Source organism: Cercospora beticola, chromosome 6 (genome assembly GCF_033473495.1).
Source record: "Cercospora beticola chromosome 6, complete sequence".
Lineage (NCBI taxonomy): Eukaryota > Fungi > Ascomycota > Dothideomycetes > Mycosphaerellales > Mycosphaerellaceae > Cercospora > Cercospora beticola.
Genome location: NC_088940.1, coordinates 2,586,109 through 2,605,936, shown reverse-complemented (window position 1 = coordinate 2,605,936; position 19,828 = coordinate 2,586,109). Strand labels below are relative to the sequence as shown.

Below are 19,828 nucleotides of genomic sequence, written 5' to 3'. Positions count from 1 at the left end.
CACCAACACCCAATCCCATCGCTGCTGACCATCTCATGCTCAACTGCTACCTCGCTGCCGACATCAACCCAACTTCCTCCTAGACACCAACCCCTCCGTCTCTTGAGCTGGTCGCGTTCATGGTGTTCGCTCCCACACTCTTCACCTCGCAAGGTATGACGCATCCGACACCGCCCGTCGCCCGATAAGACCACCATCACCATCACGCAAAAATCACCGAGCTATGGAAAAAGGACGAGCGACGCAGATGCTGATCAGACATGGCAGACTACATCAGTGACCACTTGTGGAAGGCCTTCAGTGGTTAAGAAACCTCACCCCACCGCCCGCTACACCCAACCTCAACCATGGCCTCTGCCATCCTTGCCCGAACTTTGAAGCCTGCTGGTCTGCCCAAGACTGGCATCACCAAGGCCTTCATCAGGAACAATGCCACTGTGGCACCAGAAACCCGCATTGGCTCTGCTCCAAATGCCTTCAAGCGATCGACCAAGCCATCCTTCGATCGAGCCACCTTCACCATCCGCGATGGTCCCATCTTCCACGGAAAGAGCTTCGGTGCAAAGGCCAACATCAGTGGAGAAGCAGTCTTCACCACATCGCTCGTAGGCTACCCTGAGTCAATGACCGATCCTTCATACCGTGGACAGATCTTGGTCTTCACTCAACCACTCATCGGCAATTACGGTGTGCCATCCGACGTCCGTGACGAATACGGACTGCTCAAGTACTTTGAGAGCCCCAACATCCAGGCCTGCGGTATCGTTGTTGCTGATGCTGCTCTCAAGTACTCCCACTGGACTGCTGTCGAGAGTCTGTCCGAGTGGTGCGCTCGTGAGGGCGTTCCTGCCATCTCTGGCGTTGATACTCGCGCTATCGTCACATACTTGCGAGAGCAAGGTTCTTCGCTAGGAAAAATCTCCGTCGGCGAAGAGTACGACGCAGACGAGGACGAGGCGTTCAACGACCCATCTGCCATCAACTTGGTAGCCAAGGTCTCCACCAAGGCACCTTTCCACGTGCCATCGCCAAACGGCAATGCTCACGTCGCTCTGATCGACTGTGGTGTCAAGGAGAACATCATCCGCTCCATTGTGGGACGCGGAGCTAGCGTGACCTGCTTGCCATGGGACTATCCAATTCACAAGACTGCGCACCACTTCGACGGAGTCTTCATCTCCAACGGCCCTGGTGACCCAACCCACTGCCGCAAGACCAGCGACAACCTCAAGAAGCTCATGGACAACAGCAACATTCCCATCATGGGCATCTGTCTCGGCCACCAGCTTCTGGCCATCGCATCCGGCGCCCGCACCGTGAAGATGAAGTACGGCAACCGTGCCCACAACATCCCAGCTTTGGACTTGATGACCGGCAAGTGCCACATCACTTCTCAGAACCACGGATACGCTGTCGATGCTGGTTCCCTACCATCGGACTTCAAGGAGTACTTCACCAACCTCAACGATGGCTCCAACGAGGGCATGATCCACAAGACTCGTCCAATCTTCAGCACGCAGTTCCACCCTGAGGCCAAGGGTGGTCCACTTGACAGCAGCTACCTGTTCGATGCCTACCTCAACAGCGTTCAGCAATACAAGGCTCAGAATGATGCTCTGAAGGGTGGCAAGGACAACAGGCCCAGCCCACTCTTGGTTGATCTGCTTGCCAAGGAGCGTGTTGGCGTGTCACCAGACGCTTAGACTGCCACTTTCGCTCTGGTTGGTCTAAGTCTGTTTGCTGAAGCGTTTTTGCTATGAGGGATTGTGCTTGAAATTTTCCAAGCTGGAGTTTTTGTCACTTGTCAATGATGCTTCCTTACCTGCGTCTGAGCTACTTGTTGAGATATCACGAAATTCACAAATTTGATGCCATTACTTCTCGAGCCTCGTCATCTGTCCCACATATATCTAAGACAGGTTAGAAGAGAAATATTGCTGGACATTCAACCATATGATGAGTCGCTGATACTGTACGACTATGCTCTGTAAAAGCTACATGCACAAACTACATGTATCGGAACTTACCTTGTATGTGGCATGGAGTGATGAACGAAGTGGCTTTTCCCAAAAGGCCATTCCAGGCTTTCGCAAGCTGAAAGCCTGATGGAAGCATGACCAGCCCTGCCGCGTCACAAAACAGGATATCACGGCAACATAGCGTCTTCTTGGCTAGACATCACGTAGCGTCCGTCAATACCGATCCAATGCTTTTCAGAAGAATGAGAGGCTCGAGTCACTAGAGTTGGCCAGGATTTTGTTTCACATGCAGGTTATTGAGGAAGTTCGTGACGGGCCTTCTTGCTTGTTTCGATGCTGTACTCAGGTTCGTACTGTACGTGTGACACGTGCGTGCTGGAAGTGGGAGTACGGGCGGAGAATAATGAAGTTCAATTCCGAACATGTAGCAGTGAGCGTATGTTTTCGCTTCTTGTCTTATTTCTACGAATGTATACGAATTGTGATGGTCATGACTTCTCCACTTCCCGCTTGCCTGCTTTGCTGTCGTGATATCTGCTTGACCAGGAAACCAAAAACAAAATCACATTCATGGGTATCATCCATAATCAAAAACCCCAAAAGAACTCCAAAAGGCGCCAAACTTCAAAAGAACACAAACGACGAGGCTGTTAAGCAGTGCCCACAGCACTCTGCTTCCGACTCGCCGCAGGCGCGATCATGGACCTTGCACCAGGCACCACACACCCTTTCCTCGCGTGCACCATGCCGTCTGCATCGACGACGGGCCCTTGAGGTATTGAACCGAAGAAGCCTCCGGCTGTATTCGAGCTGCCGAACATCCCCGATCGATTCCCCGCGAACGCCGAAGGCAACATGCCTTTCATCCTGTTATATTCGTATTTCTGCCGTAGAGGCACTGGCACTGGCTGATAAAGCGGTTGTCCTCCCCAAGACCTCGCAATACTCGACATGACGGCTTCGCGCTCTTCTTCGCTATCGACGGGTCCGGTTGGCAAATCGTAGTCGTCCGGATTAGGTGCGTTGGCGTCGAACTGAGCTTTTTGCTGTTTTGCTGCATTCTTGCGTTGGTATTCCATGAGCAATTTATCGTATGGTGCACTTCTTCCGGGCACGGCTCGTTTGGCTCCCATGCTGTGGCTTTTGCATGTCAGACTACGAGCGCATTGTCCTCCTTGTGGGAGTTCCACGCCGCATTGCTTCTCCACGTCCACGGGGGCTTTGGGTCGAGCAGCTTTGCTTTTGGGCTCGTCTTTCTTTTTCTTCTTTTTGTTGGGACCGCCGTCTTCGCCTTCGTCGGCTGCTTTGCGTTTCTTGCTTGCTGTCATGCCGCCTGTCTTGCTGGCTGTCTTCTTGGATCCGTCCTCTTCCTCATCGCTGCTGCCCGCTCTTTCTTTTCGTGCTGCTGCGTCTCTTGCATCCTTGGCTTCCTTCTTCTTGCGCTGCTTCTCTTGCTTCTTGTTTAGGCAGCCTTCTACATGTTTTACTATGACGTGCTTGGCGACCGGTCGTTTGCAGTGGGTGCATCGTAACAGCTCGGGCTTGTCGGCCATGGGTTTGCCATTCTGGAAGGCTTTGGCGATTGTGGACGGGACTTTGTTGACACTGCCCGTTTTTGGTGTATCTTTGGGTCTCGGACCTAGCAGGTGGTGTCAGCCTTCGCACGAGAGCATCTGCCTAGTCGTGCAAGCCGTACCTGCGTTGACCTCTGTTGCCCAGGCGCCAGGGTTCTTGACCTTGGGCAGCTTCTCTTTTACCTCGGGAAGGACTTTGACAGCGGTGTCGTTCTCAATGTCCTCGAAAAGATCGTCTAGCGATATGGCACTATCGCTCTTGCTGGGTTTCGCGGCAGGCGCTGGAGTGGAATGTCAGAGGTGTGGGCGGCACAATCTAGCGAGCGACGCACCCTTGCGGCCGACGACACCGTTCGTCGCCGCCATCGTCTACGAGGTCTAGTGATCAGAGCGAAAGAAAGGTAATGAGTGGCTCATTGCGCACATTTGCGCGTGTCGCTCGAGTGACGATGTATTGAATGAGGGCGACGCAGCACGCGACAAGCGGCGCCGAGAGTGGGTCTTGCACGTGAACGCAGCTTTCGGGTCTCTCGAGGACGACTTCATCGTCTTTCTGGCAAAGTCCTCCTCCACCCTTTGGACTTCGAAAACGCACTTGCAGAAATCACCGGATACATCTCAATATGCGATGATCCAGAAGACATGCCTCTCTTCGGCACAACGATGGATCGAAGAAACGAGGTCTTCCAACGCTTAAAGCCACCATGCGTAGCCTTAAGTCAGGTCGCTCTGACGCTCAGTGCGGCTCGCGGTGATGCCAGCCAGTTGATCGCGAAACTTGAAGACGTCCAGAAGACTTTGCAGTCAGTGGCATCGCGGCCAGCATCACTCGATTCCAAGCTGGCCGATTATGTCTTCTTTCCGCTCTCGCAGGTGCTCAAGGTCAGCCAGCGAGTGCCAATTCGCGCGCTCGAGTTGACCTTGCAGTGCCTCGCCATCATTCTTGAACATGGCTGGCGGTCGCAGATACAACCACAGCTTGCTGCTCAAGTCGTCATCTTGTGTACTCTCATGGCTGAAGAGAATCCAAACGGACTTTCTTCAGCACAGACGACTCATGAATTGCGTACAAATGCTCTCGATTGCTTACGACATGTGTTCGAGTCTGCGAGCGGATCCTCAGAGCTACGAGATGCGATGACAGCAGAGTCAAATGTGCCCCAGTTGGGACAGACAATCAGCACGATCCTTGACAATGTTCTTGGAGCACGATCGATAGAGACTCAAATCGCCGCCAGCCGTGCACTACAAGCATTGGTGACACGCGTGGCGACTATTGACATACAAGCAGGGTTCCTGCCAGGCATCGTATCGAAATTGACGAAACTGCTCACACCAAAGACTGCCCAGCGGCGCAATCACGAAGTTCTGGTCCGCGCACTCGAAAGCCTCACCCACCTTTTCAGAGCCACTCTGGGTGACGAGATTACCGCCGGCCTCACAGAAGACCAACATGCTTCGGATCGCGCCCGACTTTCGAGAGTTGTTGACCGGAAGTGGCTCGAAACAGCGGCTTCTCAGCTGAAGCCAGCGATCACGAATATACTCAAGGTCCGTGAGACAGAACGGGACGATGTGAAAATATCCCTCGCGCAGTTCTGCCTCACTGTGATGCACTGCCGCAGAACTCTGGAAGACTCAGCCCCGATTTGTTTGGAAACTCTCCTGATCCTGTGTTCCGAGCAGAGCGATAGCATCATCACGAGTCAAGTTGGACTACTGGTCAGCCAAGATGCCTCTGTTGCAGCACTCTTACAGGTCACTCTACACGATTGGATATCGTCGTTGCCCACGAAGATGCAGGCAGCAGATGAAGCAGTGAAAGTGGAGCGCATAGGGCAGATCAGCACAGCTTACGATATCCTGGTAAGCAGTGGCACAGATACGACTGTGGTTGACAAAATGCTGGTAGACATCTTGAGGGATAGCGTAGCGATCACCCTTCAGCCTCCTCGTCTAGCGCAGAAAGAAGCAGATATTCGGCCGCCAGTGCAGTCTATGGAGCTTGATGTACATGACAGGAAGAGCAGCACCGAGTTTCACACGCCGCTGGTGAAGTATCGCGCTCAGGACGAGGTGCTGCAAACAATTGAGAAGTTGGCGAACTCTATCAGTCGACACTCATACAAGATAGTCAGCGGCGAACTTTCCAGAACCATGCGTCAAAGCCTCGGAGAGACGCAAATCGCCACATTCTGGCTCCTGTTCAACACCACACAAAGAGCGCTAGAAGAAGGCACTGGCGCAGATGAATTCCTTGTCATCGATAATGGAACGCATTCAATCGCTTCTGAGAAACTGGAGGATCTCTACGCCTTCTCACTCGACATCTTAACGGACAACTCTGAAGATGTAGCAGATCCTCGTCTGCAAGCGCTAGCTCTTCGCTCTCTGGCACTGTTCAGTCGTATATCGGGTCAAGACTTTCGACATGAGCTCATTGATGCCCTTTATCCCGTCCTGCATAGCCTGGCTACGCCCGACGCGTTGCTGCAGCAGGACAGTATGACCACGCTGAACATCTTCGCCTCGTCTTGTGGCTACGAATCTGTGGAGAACTTGATTGTAGAGAATGTCGACTATCTCACCAACGCCGTGTCATTGAGGCTCAATGCTTTCGACGTGAGCCCTCAGGCACCACAAGTGTTGCTCATGATGGTGCGGCTTGCTGGACCAAGCTTGTTGCCGTACCTTGAGGATACGGTTGACAGTCTATTTGCTGCTCTGCAAGACTATCACGGCTATCCACTTCTGGTCGAACTCATTTTCAGAGTACTGAGTGTGGTTGCTGAGGAGGGAGCCAAAATGCCCCAGCTTGCCATTACAGATGGCACCAAACAAGACCTCGCAAAGTACTACGAGGATCGATGGCAGCCGGTGACAATAGATGGCTTAGCCGCTTTTTTACATGAAAAGGTGGCAGAAGAGGAGCACATCACTGCAGCTGAGATAAAGGAAACCGAGCCGCATCCGAAACGTCCATGGAAGTCGATCGATGAGAATGAGACAGAGGAAACGGGTTCAGCAGAGGACGACCAGCGAGGAGTTGATATTCCGGACCCTCCTCCACCGGCCCCGAAAACATACGGCCTGCTACTTCGCATCTCGGAATTGACACAGCACTTCTTGCCCTCAGCATCTGCGTCTCTGAGGTCTTCTTTACTCAATCTGATCAAAACTACGACGCCAGCGATATCACGCCATGAGAATTCGTTCTTGCCGCTCATCAACACGCTATGGCCGGAAGTTGTATCGAGGCTCGACGATACCGAGCCATACGTAGTGGCCACTACTTTGGACCTTATTGCTATGCTGTGCGAGCATGCCGGAGGTTTCATGCGCACTCGAGTCCAGCAACTTTGGCCTGAGCTACAAGAGATGTATAACAAGACCGCTGCGAATATCGTGCAGAGCGTGCAGCCTCGGAGCCACGGCACAGGGAAGGTAAAAGATCAACATACTACTGCCATGGTGCCCAGCAACACCGCTCTCAGCCTTGCCTTAATGCGGATCAAAGCAACGCCAGCAGACTACAGCGATACTTCGACAAGGTTGCTTTGGACATCGTTGTTGGGTGCCATTACCTCCATCGTCAAACACATTTCCTTGGCCCCAGAAATGTTCGACCATGCTGTTGAAATGTTGGCGCCTGTGTTGGATGATGACGAGACCCGAGCCGCTCTGGAAGCTGAGAATGCCGACGCTGTTTGGCTTGTGATGCTCAGGGGTGGTAAAGTGAGCCCACCGACGCCGCCGCAGGATGATACCATCAATTCGACGTTCGTGCAAGTAGCGGGCTAGGTCCAAGCGAACCAACATTGAAGATATTGATAATCAGCAAGCAATCTGACCAGCATAAGCAGTGGCTTCTAGCGACTGATCAGAGATGCCGAGGTGCGATAAGTTCGAAAAGCAGGATGCGATGCGTTTGCGCCGCGGTCAGCACTGTTTGTCGTACCCATGTCGCCCAACGCGGCGATTATGCACAAACAGCAATAGGATCGAAACTTCAAAATGGCCAAACATCCAAACATCCAAATACAAGTAGCAGGCCACGCTTTGCGGTGAACTGATCTCCCACATCGTTGCATCGAAATACCGCTTCCCAAAAACTCGACCTCAAACTCCGCCACCGACTCGCACAAATATCTACTCATCACCACCAAGCGACGGGTCATTGCTTCACGATCGGTCGCAAGAGAGACTTACACAAGATCTTCGTGCGAACTCCCGCCCATCTCACGTTTCTTCGAGCTTCAGCTGTCCAAAACCTACCACCATCGGACCCGACGCCGACGAACCCTGGTCGCCAGCACCAAAGGTACATCATGTGTTACCACGAATACACCCATTACCCCCACTGCGAAGAACACATCCCAATGCATGCGCACATGTGTCCCAAGAACATCACAGGCGATCAGACCCGAGTCATATTCTGCGAAGACTACCAAGCCATTCGGAGGGAAGCTGGAATTGGTTGTCCGCATTGTGAATGGAGGAGAGAGAGTTCTGTGACGACGCCGAGTTCTTTGAATGGACGGCATTCTTACCCAACGCCTCCGAAGACTGCATCGCCTGGGTCGACGAGGTGAAGAGTTGTGAGCAGAGGCAGGTTTGAGAATGGGGTCAGATGTATTCGATCGATGGGCAAGGGCTCTGTCCATCATGCGCTTTATGCTGCCCTGCTGTGAGGCCAGAAGCGATGGAGAAAGTCATTGATGACAGCTGAGTCAATTTCGAGTTCTGATGTAGGCTTAGGATGGGTGCGGTCGTTGTATGAGTATGTTCGGAGTGATGCATGGAATGGCGGAGCGTGTGAAGATACAAGGACAAGTGTGACATGCTGTTGAGAGGGTATACGATGGAGATGAGCAGGAATTGGAGTTGATATGAATGCTGGTTTCTATAGTCTGAGGATACCTTCGGTGAATCGAAAGATATTAGCTTTGACTGATTAGCGTCCTGAGTCTTTGTTTCCTGTGCCCTCCCAAGTAACTTGAGCGAATAAGCTTTGCGGTCTCTGTTTATCATGGCACCAGACAGTATTCACGTAGCTCACCCGAGAGTAGGCAAGTATAGTATCAAAATCTGTTTTCTCTTTCCGTAAATACAAAGAAGTTGTATTCTATATGCACCTCAGAAAGAAGAAAAAAAAGAAAAAGAGAAGATTGAAGAAACCAACAACCAAAAAAGCCAGCCAGCCCGCACGCATCGTGTTCGCCCTTTCTTCGCCAGGGCAGAAGTGCCTCATATGCGCCGCTTTTTCTGCTTGTGTTGTTTTCCCCATCGATCGAATCAATTGCAATGCAATCCCGCTCCGCTCTCTGGCTGCTTCTGGTACTGGTTCACTGCTGCTGCTGGATGATACACCAATAACATCCATATGATTTCTTGCTCATCGCGCGAAACCCCCGATTTTCCAAGAAACTTTCCAAACAAGAGACACCACCAAGAAAAGTGGTGGCTGCCCCATGGGTATCGCATTCCACCACGCTTGCTCTCCCTCCAGAACACAATAACTCTCGACATCGTTCCCTCCAGGTATGCGTTCGTGCGAAAGGGTAATTGTATTCTTTCACACGCCTTGGCTTTTGGTCGATTGAGGTGTGTTGTAAAACAAAGGAAAAGCAACACCGAAGGGGACGCAGTGTAAATTTTGTAAATGCAGATGTGCCTGTAATGCATCGCCGGAACGCAGTAAGTTGATGTGCTGAAAGCGGTCGTGATCCGCAAGTCAAGAACGCCAGACGCCCAATTTTTCGTCACCTGGCTTTGGAGACTACCATGTCAAAACAGTATAGAGTTCTCTTGTGGGGGTATGATGTCGTGTCATTCGCAGATATGAGCCCAGGCCGAACCAAAACTGTCGGCGAGCATGATCTGACTATGCTGCTGCTGTACATTGTAGTATGTCGCGTGATCCTGTCAAGAAAGTGCGGTCTGTATCTGTTGCCGACCTGGTTTTCGCCGAGCTCGCTGAGGTGATCTGGTAACACATTATCTAGATAAGCATTCTCTGCCGCGTCGTGTATCGAAATCAAAGGGTATCTTGAGCCGGCCGTTCCACGCAGGCAAAGAGAGCCACCAGTGTCCATCGTACAAGACTCGACTGCAAGTCAAAGTCCATGAGTATTCGTGTCGTAGCGTTAATCACAAAGCGACGTCGAGCACCAGGCTGACATCGGCGACCTGATCGCCAGCAAGGTCTTCTAATACTGGAATCAGATCCAAGAGCTCATTATCGTGCGCGTCGCTGAACCAGCTGCTGATCGGAACTGCATGTTGCGGATGGAAAATGTAGCTGGTCGGCGAGTTGTCAATAATGATGGTTTCCTTCAGGTCTCGTCCCACTTGACTCAGGTCCTTGACATAGTTTCCTTGATGATTGTAGCAGCTTTCTCGGAACAGCCTGTGATGCACGACATTGTGGATGTCGAGCTGGTCGAGGAGTGGGTCTCCGTATTTGGACACAGAAGCAGTGAAGACCACGACTTCATAGATCTCTCCGACCCGTTTGAGGAAAGCATCAACGCCAGGCCGTTTTATGACGTATACGTTGTGATATTGCCCTTCGATTTCAACAGGAATCGTGAAGTCTGCTTGATGAAGAATCTATAGAATGTTAGCCAATGTCGGAGAGCTGATATTTGCATCCACGTACCTTGAAACTGCTGTGTACAAGCGTTTCATCCAGATCGAGAACAAGACACTTTCGACCCTTGTGCTCAGGTCGCGTTGGAGGAAGAAGCCATTTTGAAGTGCCCTCAGGCGTGGAGACCATGGAGGTCTCGTTACTTTTCTCGTTAGTTCCTGGAGGAGGACCGGGCGGGGGCGGCAACCCAGTCGTTGGCTGCGCCGTCGATGTCTCTTCTTGATGAGCATGTTGCATCTCCTCGATTTCCTTTTGTGCCTCTTTCTCAGTCAAGACGTTGGAGTCTTTCATCTCGATATCTTCATCACGCTGCTGCTGCTCAGCAGTCCGGTCAAAAATGGGCTCATCTTCCTGCTGTGGAACGGTTGGTGTGGGTGCTTGCACTTGCACCGACGGACCAGGTGCCAAACTAGCTGCACCGCCTGTTACGATAGGAGGGACAACGGCTGGCGATGCTGATCCGGAGGCTGCAGCATCGATAGAGTTTCTGGGAAAGGTGGATTGAATTGCAGCAGTCTTCTCATCAAGAGCAGATCCAGACGTAGACGTCCTTGGTTCGCCCTTGGACCCATTGGCTTGTGGGTGTTGCTGGGCAGCCTTCTCATCGATGACTTCCTTCGACTCGTCCGCGCTCGTGTTGGCGTTGCTGCTGCCAGCTTGCGTGACAGCTTGCGGTTGTTGTTGCGTTCTTCCTTGCAGGGGTTTAGTCACCGGCTTGGCAGGCTCTGCGGCATCCTGACCGTCACCGCCAGGAGACTTGTCAGAAGCACTGCAGCATAGTATCGCAAACAGGCCCGACTTCTTCTTCGGTTTGTTTTCGTCTCCTAAGTTCGTCCGACTGGCGGAGGCGCCAGGCGCAGATCGCGTGGACTTCTCATTTGCAGGCTCGCCTCGTCGCCCCCGACGTCTACTTCCAGTACTAGGGTCTCGTTTCCTTCGGCCAAAGCTTCGCTTCGAGCGTGGCCCAATGCTTTCTGATCGATCGGCGGCGGATACGTTCTGCTGATTTGGTTCTAGAGAAGAGGATGCTGGGACGCTGGCTCCAGCTCCGTTCTCACCTGCCTTCGTCGCATCGACATTCTGTGCGCTGTATCGTTGTTTAGTAATCGCTAGCGGAGATCATCGTCATCGGGCTTAACACGTACGTTTGCGACACCTCTGCAGGCCCTATGTGCAATCAAATGTTAGTCTCGTGACTTTCGAAGCTCCCTTCTGCTTTGCGCGCTACGCGATGGGCCCACTTTCACATGACTTGCATGTGACATTGTACCTCCACGTCGGCTGGAGTGAACGCACCTTGTCCTACACCTCCCGGGACAGGCTGGGTGCCCGGTTGACTCATCGCAGTGCTCGCGGTCACTGAATGTGCATGTATGATGGAAGAGCGGTCGGGAAAGTGGAACCAGCGGAGAGAGACGCGCTACGGCCGGACGGTGTCCTCGGCGATCGCAAGGTCGGTGTGAGATGCTGGCGGCGCGTTCGAGCGAGCGAGAGCGGTGGCAAGTATTGTGGCAATCGTATGTGCTCGCAGCGCGGCCGAGTCGTCAGAGCAAGCTGGAGGTGCTCGAGGGCGGCTGTGCTGCTGGTCGGGCTGGAAACGCGGGCGAGCGCGGTTCGGTCGCGATTGCCCTTGGCGGCGGTGGCGGCGGAGGAGCGGTGTAGCGGGGCGACGCGCGTGAGACGGCGGTGGAGCTGGGTGGATGTTGCTGGCACTCGGCCCACGACACTGGCCGACGAGGTGAGGTGGTGGTGTTCGGGTCACGGTCACAGATGAGGTCTCGAAGGAGATGCAGAGCGGCTGGGCGGACGACGTGCATTGACCTGACCAATTTCCGCCTCACATGCACCAGCGCTCGCCTCTGTCCAATCAGGTTCGGATCGATCGAGTGAGTACCACTCGACCACGCGCACGAGAAACGCTCCTACGCAACCGCACTCCCTTGTTAACGGCGCATCCGCGACTGGGAAATAGCGTCACCTTTTCACCTCCGCCTGGTCTGTATTTTCCGCACGCCTCACAGATGCGGCCCTCGTCCAGGATCGCGACTGAATTCGCCACGCCCGGCCTCGCAAGGTTGACCAGCGTAGCGCTCGGGAGGCGGCTTCATGCAGCTCCAAAACCGGTTATGGAACGTGCTCAATAGTCTCGCTGATCCTCAGAAGGCCCACTGTCAATGGATTCGCTTAGGAAACGCCTGTTGGCGTGGAGGAAAGCCGTATCAACAATCACAGAATACAAGAACCACCAGAGCACCGTGTTCTGCTCCAGTCGAGATCAATGAAGTCATCTCTGCGTCGCAATTGGCGGGAGCTTGGGGTCGTGAAGGATGAGCTCCGCATGGGATGCTGGACGATCTCCTCGTGTCCGGCAAGCATGTGAAGCATGCGCTTCGACCGCATCTCACTCGCATCACATCAGAATGTTGGATTACACTGAGCACACGTAGCGTTGACAACGGCAGCACAGACTACAGCATGGCCGATCAGGACAGTGCTGAGAAACAACTGATTGTGATACTGTAGCACACGCACAAGAGACAGCATGCCACTCGCGGTGGCGCCGTTACACGGATCGCACAGCATCTACACCTAAGAGGTTGTATTCTGTACGCTTGCAGCAGCAGCTCTGCCCGCACGTCTCCCAAAGACGCCACCGGCTGTCAGACCAGAGCCACCTGGGTAGTTGGAGTAGAAGAGGCCCCCCACCATTTCTCCCACGCAGTGCAACCCTCGAATTTCTGATCCGTCTTCACGCAGTACGGCTGCATTTTCCGGGTTGATGGCCAGGCCACCAAAGGTGAACGTGATCCCAGATGTGACCTTGATGGCAAGGAACGGCGGTTGATTGACAGGTACTGCCCAGTTCGACTTCGGTAGTCCAAGGCGAACAGCTGCGGATTGCGTTGACAGTCCATCTTTGATCGCAGGATTGAGCTTCGCATCTGGATGCTCTATTCGATAAGCTGCAACGGCGGAGTTGTACTCGTTGATAGTCTGTACAAACTCGCCTGGTTTTCGCAAGCCCTCATCATGCAATTTACGAGCCAGGCCCGTAATCGAGTCCGCTGTCACCTTCCTCACGATCTCGTCGCGATACTCTTCGGCTCTCAGCCACTGCTGACCTTCTCGGTCCCACACCTGGAAAGCGATCCCTTGCGGCTGCTCCAGAATCGCTCTGCCAAACTTGGCATATGTATAATTGCGTAGATCAACTCCTGCAGTCAAGGTGAGTACAACGAACATCAAAATGGACAGAGTTGCATACCTTCGTCGACGAAACGACTGCCCTCCGCATTGAGCATTAGACCGAGTGGGTAGCCAGATTTGGTAAACTCATTCGTCTTCTCTCGATCACCTCCGGACTTGGGTGAATCTGCGTCCCAAGCCACACTGTGACAACCAGTAGGACTGAAGTCGCCCACTCTACGAGCACCAATATCGATCGCAGCTTGTAACATGTCACCAGTATTGTATGGCGTGCCTCGAGTGTGCGCCAACTCCCAACCAGGTCCCATCCACTTCTTTCTCAGCTCCGGATTGGCTTCGAACCCACCAGCAGCCAGAATAACATTCCTCGTCCTCACCTGATACCTCTGTCCACCTTTGGCCACTTGAAGCCCAACTGTCGCACCATTTTCATCAACTTCAATCTTCTTCGCCTCGCTCTCGAACGATATCACACACCCTTTCTTCCTCACCGCCTGCAACAAATTCGCAATCAGTCCCTTCCCACCATCCTTCACAGTCAGACACAGTCCACCCCAAAATTGCCACCTGCCCTCAACTTGATACGCCTGTCGCCTGAACGACAGCCACCAATCCACACCACCAACTTCTTTCAGCCATCGTACAACATCCAAACTCTCTTTCACAACAACATCTCCCAACTCCTTACTACTCCTCCCATCCGTGACTCTTTGCAAATCCGCGTGGAAAGCTTCTTCGGGGTATGCAGGAAGATCAATCTTGTCTTTCAAGTCATCAGGAACATTGGACACCAGTGGCAACATATCTTTGAGGCCATTGTGTCTCGTGCGGTAAGCCGCAGCAGTGAAGTATCCATTCCCGCCAGCCCATTCTTCAGGAGCTTTTTCCACGAGCAGAATACTGGGCTTTGGCTCTTGCTCAGCAGCAGAAAGAGCCGCAGTCAAAGCCGCAGCTCCCGTGCCCACGATCACGATATCCCAAGGCTTCGCCAGAACCTCGTCCTGTTCTTGTAGTTTTTGTTGCGACATGATCATTCGAATTTCAGCGTCCAGGTTTTCTATTTGTGTTCACGGTGAGCGATCAGAAAGCTGTAACTCTGCAAATCACGATTGCAAAAATTGGAAAGTGTGACCGAAGATGAGATGCCATGGCAGACCTACTCCCGTGGAAAACGATCGCCCCAACAGCTTCATCAACATGTTGCTCCTGCTGTGTGCCGAAAGCCGATATAGGCCGAGTATCATTGCCTGACATTGATGATGTCGTTGCGTTGAAGCAGGAGCCTGATTTCAGAAGCTCAATTCAGCCGGCATCGGCAGCGGCAGTGGCGGCTGAAGTAGCAACGGAGCTCTCGACATCTTGCTGCTGTGAGCTGAGAAGACAAACACCCCGAGGAAATGTCGACCAATTTTCATCAGCAGCAAATCCACGTCGCTTTCCCGTGATACATACTCAAGTCACTGTGCTCCGTCTGCGTCTCCTTACCGCGACTTCCAGAAAAAAGGACCAAATACAAGCCAGAGTCAAACCCAAACCCAAACCAACTTCAAGTTCATCAGCACACGAGGTGCCAGCCAGCAAGCCCTCCACGTCTCCCGAAAGAAAACAAACCGCGTCAGGCGACCACACTTCCAACCTATAGTACAACACACCGCAAATCCACCTATACCGCTATACCGCTCTTTCGCCAACCAGCCAATAACCAAACTCCACCCTCGCACTTCGTCCCGCCAGGTCCAGTCCGGCACCTGCAGACTCTGTCCTCCCAAACACAACCCACCACTCCGGTCACGAGATGACGAACAGTAGCTCTGGATTAGCGCCGACTAACCAACGCATACAGTAGGAAGATCTCGCTTCTCCATCAGATCCAACTAACTAGTAACTACTGCATACCATAAACACACGCATAACTAATATAAAATCCGAGACATCATCACGCCACAGCGCATAATAGCCACGAACTGCTTATTAGTACCACAACTCTTAGTCACTAGATCCATAGCCATACCAACCATCCGGTCAAAGTAGTCCGCTTCATCTTTTTCAGCCTCAACAAGGATCCCAGTAACAGGACCCCTTCCTTCTTTCTTCAAACTAACTCCAAGTTAGCTCCACGATCTCATCAGATCCATCTAAAACAGAAAATAAACAACTGAGACAATGACGTGCGCAAAAGTAATAATATAGGGGTCTGAAACGTCGACAGGCATGTGCATGGACTTCACCTTATCATTTTCTCCTCTCAAACTTCACTGTAAGCAGGCGGGAAGTACGTCATGTAAAGAACAACGCATGCTGCAACACACGAATTTGTTGAGATCGAACAAAGGGAAATGGCGTCCGTATTCATGTGTATGTGAGAGAGGAAGTTGAATGATGTATTGGTAGTTGTAGTAGCAATCATCGAATTGAGAAAATTCCTGTATCTGCAGAACACGAACACGAACATGCCGGGCACACTTGCCGCACAGCGACTCAAGCAAGCCCAAATGGAGAAGTAAGAACCGACCTTCCATGATCAAAACGCCATCGCTCCTGTTCAAAACAAACCCCGACCATGAGCCTGAACAACCCAGAATGATGAGAAACCATCCCAAGATAGAAGAACCCAAGCCATGCCTTCCTCTCTCATAATCCATCCACAAAAAGTTCTTGTTTTTTGTCCATGCAGAGAAGAGAAGAGTGATTCCCAAAACAAAACCCCAACTTTTTACGATGCGGTTTCCCCATTCCCCACCTAGAGAGCCAGCATGCCAAATGAGCAACTCAATGGCACGCATACCGGGTTCTCAGGATTAAAAAGCAAGTCTATGCCAGAACGCCATACATTAAAAATTCGGTACTCGCTAGAAGTGCAAGAGTGAAACAAAAATCCCAAACTTCCCCCGACAAGAGCAGTAGTAGCGTGAACACTGCATCTCCCAAGTCCTGCCACGCAGTTCTGTTGCTGGAAGTAGTCGGTAATGCGGAGAACATCTCCGCTGATGATCGTATATCGTGCAATCGTGATCGTCGTGACAAGGTCGCTGCGTGCTCCCATATCGAGTGACAAAGTCGAGAAGAAACAGAAGGCAGAAACACCGCAGTGACGATCAGTCAAATTCTCAACCACGGATCGCGGTGGCTCGGGGCGTATCAGACAGGTAGCCATCGCGATGAGAATGGTTGTAAGGATATCCAAAGGCCACCGGTGACGCAGAGCGAGAACCCAATGCCTGGCCAGTCACCTGCGCTGCTGGAGATTGTGAGCGAGAGATGAATGGACCAAGAGCGGGAGACTGCGCTACTCGTTGCTGGCTAACCTCTTGCTCATTCGTCGGAGTACTACTGCCAGAAGATGAGCTTGAGTTGCTGGAGGAGTCCGATTCGTTCGCACCATCCGTGTCAGCAGGTTTGGCCTCCTGCTTGACAGGAGCAGACTTCGGAGCAGTCGTAGCAGCAGAGCTTACTCCTTTGGCCGGACCAGGTGTGAACTGGATAGGTGGTCAGCGCTGTGATTGTGACTGGGTTCCTAGACCTTGGTGATAGAGGGGCTGGTGCGGGCAGAACCTACGTAACAGAACTTCTGGACTAGGTCTTTGTACTGGTCAGATCCCATGGCCGGCCGGTCAGTCGTGAGAGCATCGGGTCGTTCTGTCGGCGCAGGAGCCTTGTCAGGCTCGGTGCGATCCAGTGGACCAAAGTAGCCTCCATTCGGTGGGATACGGCCAGCGTTGCCATTCATCATCAGACCACTGCGCTGACCCAGCTTGTCCTGTGCGGTGCCGAGTGCAGCGGACAAGGATGAGCTGAAGTCGTATCTGCTACCAAGGCCGTGCTGGGGCTGGGTTGGGGCAGCTGCACTAGTAGCGAACATTGGGGTACGCTTCGGCTTCTGCTTGAGTTTGATAGACCCGGTAGACATAGACAACAGGTCGTCTGCAGAGCCAAAAGAGTACGCAGAGGTGTGCGCAGGGACAAAGTCATCGTCGACGGACTCTCGGTCTTTTCTACCGCGGGCCGATGATGCATTGTGTCGACTGCGGGGAATGGCATTGAGTGGTCGCTGACCAAGTTGGTTATGCCTGATAGAGACCTTCTTGGCAGCCTTCTTTGGCTGGTCACGGTGGAAGTCGATCTGATAATTCATCATGTTGTTGCTGTCCCAGAACTCCTGACCGGCGACACTGTAGCGGACGCACAAGAGCAACGTCTTGTTGTCGATGTTTGCCTGGTCTGACAACTTGATGTGGAAGTTGAAGCGGTCACAGCCATCCATGGATGGTGTGCGAATATCATTGTTATATTCGGCAGCCACTTCGGAGGTGGTCTTCCAGTAGTCAAGAGTGAAGCGGGCGACGACTTGTTTGTGGAAAGAGATGTTCTGGACTGCACACACTCCGACTAGGGTGGTCTTGTCTGCTGACAGGAAGATCCTCTCAACACGGATGGGCTGGGCTCGGCGCTCAAACGAATCCTCGGGGAAATTGGCGATCTTGATTTCGAGCTCAGGCTTCTTGCCGTCATCATCGTTGAAGGGAAATTCGGACTCGCTGTCGTAGGTTTCGACAGGAGATGAGCCCGCACTGACGGCGATGGGCTTGTCGACTTGCAGAAAATGTCTGGTCTGGTTGTCGCTGTCGTTGAAGTGGACGGACTTGTGGTATGTCGGGGTGCCAGGCATGCTCGAATAACGCCGCCTGGATGACGGCCGCAACGCCGGCTTCACCAGCTCGCCGGACTTCTTCCGCACTAGCGCCGGCTTTGACAGAGAACCTTCGTCCTCATCGCTCTCGTCAGACGTGTGCGATGGAGAATCGGCGAACGTTGTTTTGAGAATGACCTTGGACTCCGTCGACGACCGGGAGTGGGAGATTTTGCGAGCCTCGGCCGACAAGGCTGGCCTCATCAATGCTGTGGGTGAGGCCGATTCTGAGGTGGGTGCAGAGTCGGCGTGCTGCTGTTGGAGGTGATTACCGACCTTGTCGGGCGAACCATCCCTACGGAGGTTAATCTGCCGCACTGCCTGTTGCAACTGATCCCAATTCTGTTCCAGCTCTCGGCCTCGATCACTATTCCCACTTTCGTCTCCATCAGAGTTTTCCGACGAGTCTGGCGGGGACATCACCGCGCCAGTTGGAATCCGCAGGTTGTTAACCGGTGGTGGTGACTGCCGCAGACTGCTGGAAAGTGCAAAGTCGGTAGCGCTAATAGTGGCATCCGGTGCGTCTGTCGGGGTTGGCGGAGCGCCATCCGCCGATGTTTTGGAGCCCCACGACGGCGATCGACGGTGTCGGTGCAGATACGATGTCGATGAGTTTGATCGGGGCGGCTGCGGTCGAGTGCTGGCGGGCGAGCGAGGAATGTTTGCATCATCTTGATGGTACGACGAGCTCCTGCTGATGACGGGGGAATTCGACTTGGACGACGCAGGAGATTGCTGCGACGGGGGAGTGTACGGCATCGCTGCTCTCGTGAGAGTCGAGTCGAAGATGTCGTAGGGTTAGTGTGTGGGAGCCGCGCAATGCATTAAAAGGTGGGTGAAGGGCCAGTATCGGTACACTGGGATTGGCGTATGTCAGCGGTCGAGGTCTGGCACATTCTTTGTCCGCGTTCGGCGTCGAATTTGCAACATCGACGATAGCGACACGCAGACGGCGGAGGTGAGACTTACAGAATGATACAACAACGGCGTCGGATGCGAGACGCCGGGCGAGTGCAGAAGGGGATCCAGTAGGTTCCAGTCGGCGAGAGGATGCGTCGACGACAGGTGCGCGCAGCTAGTGAAAGCCGGGCAGTCGTGTATTGTAGTGCGGGCGGCGGGTGCGCTCGAGGTGTCTTTCGACAATGACGGCGCCGGCAGGCTCCTGCTGTTGGCGATGGCAGGTGCGAAAATGTCGATGAGAAAGCCAGGTGTGTCTCAACCTGGGTTGGTCCTGCTCGTGGGTGCGTGGGGCAGCAGCAACCAAGATGTGTGCGTGTTGGGGAGCGGCGGCGACAATTGCTCAACCACTGGCGTCGCGCTCCGATCAACAAAGAAGCCCTCGATGATGCAGCCAGCGGGCGTGGTTCAGAAGCACACGTCGTCGCGCGGGGAGGCCTGGGGGTAATATCAATCAGTGAGTGCTGCGAGCAGGCAATGGCTGGCAATGGCCTAGAATTGGAGGGCGGCCTGGGAGGGACGGTTGAGCGACGTGCGGAAAGTTGAACCACGAGCAACCTGCCCGCCGGGCACTCGCAGCACAGGGATCTTCAGCAGGCGGCCGTAGTCTGGCTCTCTACTCCACAGCATGCAACGCGCGGGCGCTGAGCAAGCGAGCGCTTCGATAGATGCACGATCCACCGCGAGCCGCTTGTTGGGGACAACCTAATTCCTCACTGCAGCGCCCGCCAAGCAGCCTGCGATAGCGGATGCGCCGGCCTGCAGCGATCGC

General features: G+C 53.4%; 6 protein-coding genes across 6 annotated transcripts; 2 read left to right on the top strand and 4 right to left on the bottom strand.

Moving 5' to 3' along the window:
- Positions 1-347: 347 nt before the first annotated feature.
- CPA1 (Multifunctional pyrimidine synthesis protein CAD) lies at positions 348-1,703 on the top strand (the record flags this gene model as incomplete). Its single annotated transcript, XM_023601612.2, has 1 exon — positions 348-1,703. One exon carries the CDS (start codon positions 348-350, stop codon positions 1,701-1,703), a length of 1,356 nt encoding a protein of 451 aa, XP_023453832.1.
- Positions 1,704-2,629: 926 nt separating this feature from the next.
- RHO25_010094 (uncharacterized protein) lies at positions 2,630-3,919 on the bottom strand (the record flags this gene model as incomplete). Its single annotated transcript, XM_023601611.2, has 3 exons — positions 2,630-3,618; positions 3,676-3,834; positions 3,886-3,919. 3 exons carry the CDS (start codon positions 3,917-3,919, stop codon positions 2,630-2,632), a joined length of 1,182 nt encoding a protein of 393 aa, XP_023453836.1.
- Positions 3,920-4,195: 276 nt separating this feature from the next.
- Positions 4,196-7,354, top strand: RHO25_010093 (uncharacterized protein; the record flags this gene model as incomplete). The annotated part of the gene is made up of 1 exon (XM_023601610.2): positions 4,196-7,354. One exon carries the CDS (start codon positions 4,196-4,198, stop codon positions 7,352-7,354), a length of 3,159 nt encoding a protein of 1,052 aa, XP_023453232.2.
- A 2,349-nt stretch (positions 7,355-9,703) lies between these two features.
- Positions 9,704-11,547, bottom strand: RHO25_010092 (uncharacterized protein; the record flags this gene model as incomplete). Its single annotated transcript, XM_023601607.1, has 4 exons — positions 9,704-10,165; positions 10,215-11,292; positions 11,351-11,372; positions 11,502-11,547. The coding sequence occupies 4 exons, from the start codon at positions 11,545-11,547 to the stop codon at positions 9,704-9,706; spliced, it is 1,608 nt and encodes a 535-aa protein (XP_023453724.1).
- A 1,247-nt stretch (positions 11,548-12,794) lies between these two features.
- RHO25_010091 (uncharacterized protein) lies at positions 12,795-14,446 on the bottom strand (the record flags this gene model as incomplete). The annotated part of the gene is made up of 2 exons (XM_023601606.2): positions 12,795-13,420; positions 13,471-14,446. 2 exons carry the CDS (start codon positions 14,444-14,446, stop codon positions 12,795-12,797), a joined length of 1,602 nt encoding a protein of 533 aa, XP_023453725.1.
- A 2,073-nt stretch (positions 14,447-16,519) lies between these two features.
- Positions 16,520-18,858, bottom strand: RHO25_010090 (uncharacterized protein; the record flags this gene model as incomplete). The annotated part of the gene is made up of 2 exons (XM_023601604.2): positions 16,520-16,888; positions 16,969-18,858. The coding sequence occupies 2 exons, from the start codon at positions 18,856-18,858 to the stop codon at positions 16,520-16,522; spliced, it is 2,259 nt and encodes a 752-aa protein (XP_023453721.1).
- Positions 18,859-19,828: the final 970 nt, after the last annotated feature.